Genomic DNA, 4,928 nt, shown 5'->3' with positions numbered 1-4,928 from the left:
ATACAGGATCACATGGGATCGAATATAGGTGAGCAAGCAATTGTCTAATATTGTCGTATTAATATATTGAAACACTCTCTTTCCTCTGCAAAGGCAATGCACCAAGCGCCAGCTCGCCTATTTCGAAAAACATGCGCCACACAAATGGTTGGGACTACAAACTGCAATCGCCTTTCGCACATCGAAAAATTTCGGGAGACAGCTCACAACCGGCTCTACAGATAGCCAATCTCTCGTCGAGTACGGCAAAACAACAACGCTTTAAGCCGCCTCAGCTGTTGACAACATTTGTGCCGGCGGCAGGTAATGCGAGCTCGTCAAACTCGACCGGTTTTACAGTAACAGCGCCGAGTGTGCAGAGCCAGCCAAATACGTCCACAATTGAAACAGTCGCAATCACGACAACGCCTATAAATGCGCCATCGACACTAAGTAGCCCAAAGCACTTCTTTGCGCCACTTAAACCCCGGCTGAAACTCAACACAGATTTGGCTAATAAAACCACGAACAACACCAACGTGCCTGGGGTACCACCCCTAAGTTCCAATCCAACAACAGCGGCGGTCGATGTTGAAGCAAATGCCTGCCAAAATTGCGACCCGCCTGACCTCTATGTACACAACGGTGTGGCTTCGCCCTACCAGCGTCAAATAGCGACCGCAACGACTGCGGCCAATGCGGTGCCACCGCCAGTGCCTCAACGTGGCAGCTCCTCTCAAGTAAGTCCCCAGCATCGCGCTCGCGCGCATCACCAACACCAATATATGCAGGAGTGGCAGCAGCAGCAGTCGAACATGCGTCAACATTTGCATCCGCACCAGTATACGCATCAGTACCAGCAGCAGCACCAGCGGCCACTGCAACAGCAACACTCGCAGCTGCATTCAGCTGTTGGGCTACCGCAATCGGTTGTCACCATCACGGTGACCGTAGATGATGCTGATGAGGTCGCCGCCGGTGCTGATACTGTTGCCGCTAGCGGTACTGATGCGACTGTTGCTGCCACTGCAGTGCCTAACAATTTGGCAGTGAAGGGTAACCGCACCCCATCGGCGGCATTAATTAACTCGCCACTTTCACTGCAAGCATCGCTTTGTGCTACGGCAACAATACCAGTCCTGCAATCGCCTGCCGCCATGCCAGCGGTTTTTGTTGCACAACCTAACACTGTAATAACTAAGTTAAGTGAGCCAATTTATGCTACCGCACAAAAGCGCAGTAAGAGCCTAATTACCGCACCAGCGCTCACCAAACCTCTGGTGGCGGCTATCATCACCCCTACCAAGCGTCCAACGCCAACAACATCAAACAAAAGTAGTGCGACAGCAACGCCAGTTCACTCGCCGATACCAGCGCCTACGCCAACATCGGCGCAAAAAGCAATGCTTGTGGATGGTCACAGCCAGGTGAGGGGTCCTACTGGACCGCTCCGCCAAAATGTGCTTTGAGTGTTGGTTATTGTTGGTAGTGGGTAGACACAGATTGTATTGAGTAGTGCCAAGTTATGAGTTTTATATGCTTAGACCTAAATTCATAAAAAGTAAAATACATACATATTTATGTAGGTAGTTTGGAAATGCTTGTTGACAAAAAAACTAAAAAATATGTTATCATTTTATGAAGCTTTTAGTCCTTTTTATTTTTTATAACACCTGTTAAATTTTTATTTTGTATATCTAGTCTTTATGTATGCACACTTAGACTAGTCCGCCCTACTCTAAAAAAATTCTCACAAGTACCGCACAGTGACTTTTTTCGAATAAGTGCCTGAAGAAGCTAATAAAATAAGCTCTGTACTGCCACTTTTATCAGTATCGATACTATCGGTAGACAAAAGCTATCGCTAAATGTCGTGAGAATATCGATAGTTTTTCGATTTTATTTGGTTTCAATTAATTATTTTACACTCATATCTTAAAAAAATGGATTAATATTATTTGGCCATTCTACGCAAATACAGTAGGGTGGATGCTCTCTCATATATTTATGTATGTACCTGCCTCTAATATAGCCTCATAATGGGCCTTGGTGGAGGGCAGCCGAGATAACCTAACCGATATGTATACGTAAGCATATGTACATAAACTTATTCAAAGCGTATTCTGTGTTTATTCTGCTTATTCTGTATACTTCGCGTGGTGATTTGTGTAAATTTTTCGCTTGTTTATCATTCTAGCAAGACGTAATATGCCACAGATATTGTATATGCATACTTAACAGGCAAATCTTTATCATTCAATTTTCATGAAGTTCAATTCCCGACATACACCACTTAAAGAAATCGTGCAAATAGCATACAAATTAAACTTCAACTGTCAACTTCGGGAATGTTTACCCTTCAACTATTCGCTTTTAAGGCATTGGCATTTTATTATTACATTAAATCATGTCCATTTATACTTTAAACTAGAGCCCTCAGTTGTTTCCTTTCTAGACGGATAGCTCGTAGCGCACTGTTTAAATTTGAAAAGCTTTAAGGCCATTCATAAAAAAAAAATTACTAATCCTTTACAAATTATTAAAATATAACTACCTGCTAAGAAAAAAGTTTAGTAACTAGAATGCGGAAACCAAATAAAGAAATATTACTTGAACCTTGATCGGTTTTTCTTCACAGACGGAGTCTGTCAATTTGGAAACGATCCTCAATGACATCCAAGCTATATCAGAGGACATTTTGGCGATTCAGCTGGACAAGCGAAAGGGGAATGATAATGACATCAACAAGCCGCTGGAACAGAACGACAAAAACAAGAAGCCTTACCGTTCTGAAATGAATCTGACACTCCAGTACGACGGGGTAAGTCAAGCCACTACTGCCGCCAACAAGACCGCGACCGCAACACAGACGTCTTTCGGCAGCAACGGCGGCCACAACGCCCGCTGTACGCGTTCATTGGAACGCGAACACACCGATAGTCCGTCGCCCCACATACCCGACGCAATGGTCCCCTTTCCAGACAAACGTACCTACATCGGCTTTGATCAGCTGAACAACGAGGCAATAATTGAGCTGCCGCCTTCAAGCGTTGCAAATATGCAAAGACCGCCACTGCCAACAGTAGTAAGTGCACCCAACAAGGCACATCCACCAACGCCGCCGGCGCGCGGGTATCCATCGCCGCTTAACATACGCTGCGCGGGTTTGGCGCGTGGCACGCCTGTGGCAATACCAGAGCCACCGGGAGAGGAGACGGCGAGCAGTGCACAGGGCAGCACGCCAGTGATAGTAGGCCTTGCACCAAACAAAAGCCAACTTTATACCGCTATAGCGAATGCGGCAGCTAAGCGCGCGCAGTATCGTTCATCAATGGCGCATTCACTAGAAGGGCATATGTCCGCTGCAGCTGCAGCAGCGGGGACGGATACGAATAATGCGGATGCCGCAAACGAGGTGAGTACGGCTCGGCGAAGTTGAAATATACAAGAATTTGTTTCATGTACATAATGTATCCTTTATTTAGGCGCTGAGTAGTGAGGCTGCGCGACGGAAAGCGCGACGCGTTTCAATCGTTTGTGGCGACTCAAGTACGCCGGACTCACCTGACGCAGTGACAAATCCTCACCTAATTCGATCTCAAGCACAAATTAATTTGAGTGGCGTGCAGGATGCCGCCACAGCTACTAATTCAAATTCAGCGAACACAACAATAACAACAGCGAATACGATTTCTCCATCCGTAGGTAGTTGCTCAGACCTGCCATCCGCGCTGGTTAATCCAGCGCTGAGGAACCTCAAGCAGACCAGCCACAGCACACCCAATTCACCACATTCCTTGCGACGTCGCAGTAACAGTAACACTATGAGCCCGCATAACAGCGTTGCTGACACCGCACATCCCCCACAATCACTGTCGGCCAACACGTCCCCGCGCCACACGGCTACCGTACACCATCATCACAGCAATAGCAGTTGTAGTAATATTTCCGCGGCTCAACAACGAAAATCCAGTCAGGACTCTACGCCCGGCAACCCGACAGAATTGGCTGCTGTTGAGGCAATTGCAGGGCGCTCACGTTGTTCCAGGCGTCACTCCGACGGTACGGTGGCGAGTAATGCGCATCGCATTAGTGGCACTTCCGGTCATCACCACCATCATCGCCACCATCATCATCAGCACAGTTCGTCGGTGCTCAGCAACAATCTGCATCACAGCCATCATTCGCATCAGGACAGCACTTCGTTGTCGGAACACGGATCGAACAGTTCGGCTTCGTCGCGAGAATCCTCGACTTCGTTCAGTGTGCGTTCACATCGGCGGAAAATCTCAATTAGTTCGCACACCGGGGGTAAGATACCATGGTGTGGGTGCTGGGGCAACGGCTGCTTGTAGGTAAGATAAATGCATACAAATGTATGTATAGTTGTGTGGCGCGAGTGTATTTTAAAGTGTATAAAAACGTCTAAGTAAATGTAGTAAATTTGAATTTATATATAAATACACATTAATTAGTTTTATTATATTTATCAATTTAAATGTATTTAAATTCGTTATGAGCTAGATTCTAGGAAATTCGTTCGAATATAGATTACTATTAAAATATTGAATATAAATTAATTAAATAAATGTTCTAATATACATATTAAGCTACACAGCTGTTCGAATCGGTCATTTTATAATTTAGCTTTATGGAGTTTTTTTTTGTTAGGGCAGATTTAATCAGAATTGAGTTCCATGGTTAATTTTGAGTTGTTAAATATATATTAAAATAAAAACTAAAAATGTATGCTAAGTGTTTGTGAGGTCGTCTTATTATTGTAACACAACTAGAGAGATCTTCAGTACGGTATTTTTATTATTCCACTCCTTCTTTATTTATTACTACAGTTTCAGGAAACAGGATATCTCAAGAGTAAAAGTTTGCCTTTATAACCTGGCATTAACTGATGCTGAAAAAAATCGTTATGATTTTCTTTACGAAGCGAA

The 4,928-nt window shown here is 44.8% G+C and overlaps 1 protein-coding gene across 1 annotated transcript; it reads left to right on the top strand.

The window, feature by feature from the left end:
* Nucleotides 1–4,493, top strand: LOC118756313 (mucin-5AC; the record flags this gene model as incomplete). Its single annotated transcript, XM_036491086.1, is given in 4 exon segments — nucleotides 1–28; nucleotides 94–719; nucleotides 2,618–3,394; nucleotides 3,465–4,493. Coding segments are annotated over 4 exon segments (2,301 nt in total), but the record flags the coding sequence as incomplete, so codon positions are not given.
* Between the last annotated feature and the right edge of the window lie 435 nt (nucleotides 4,494–4,928).

This window comes from Rhagoletis pomonella, unplaced genomic scaffold (assembly GCF_013731165.1).
Source record: "Rhagoletis pomonella isolate Grant_MI unplaced genomic scaffold, Rhpom_1.0 Rhpom_scaffold_09756, whole genome shotgun sequence".
Taxonomy (NCBI): domain Eukaryota; kingdom Metazoa; phylum Arthropoda; class Insecta; order Diptera; family Tephritidae; genus Rhagoletis; species Rhagoletis pomonella.
Note: the sequence above shows the minus strand (reverse complement) of the source record. Positions and strands in the feature narration are given on the sequence as shown.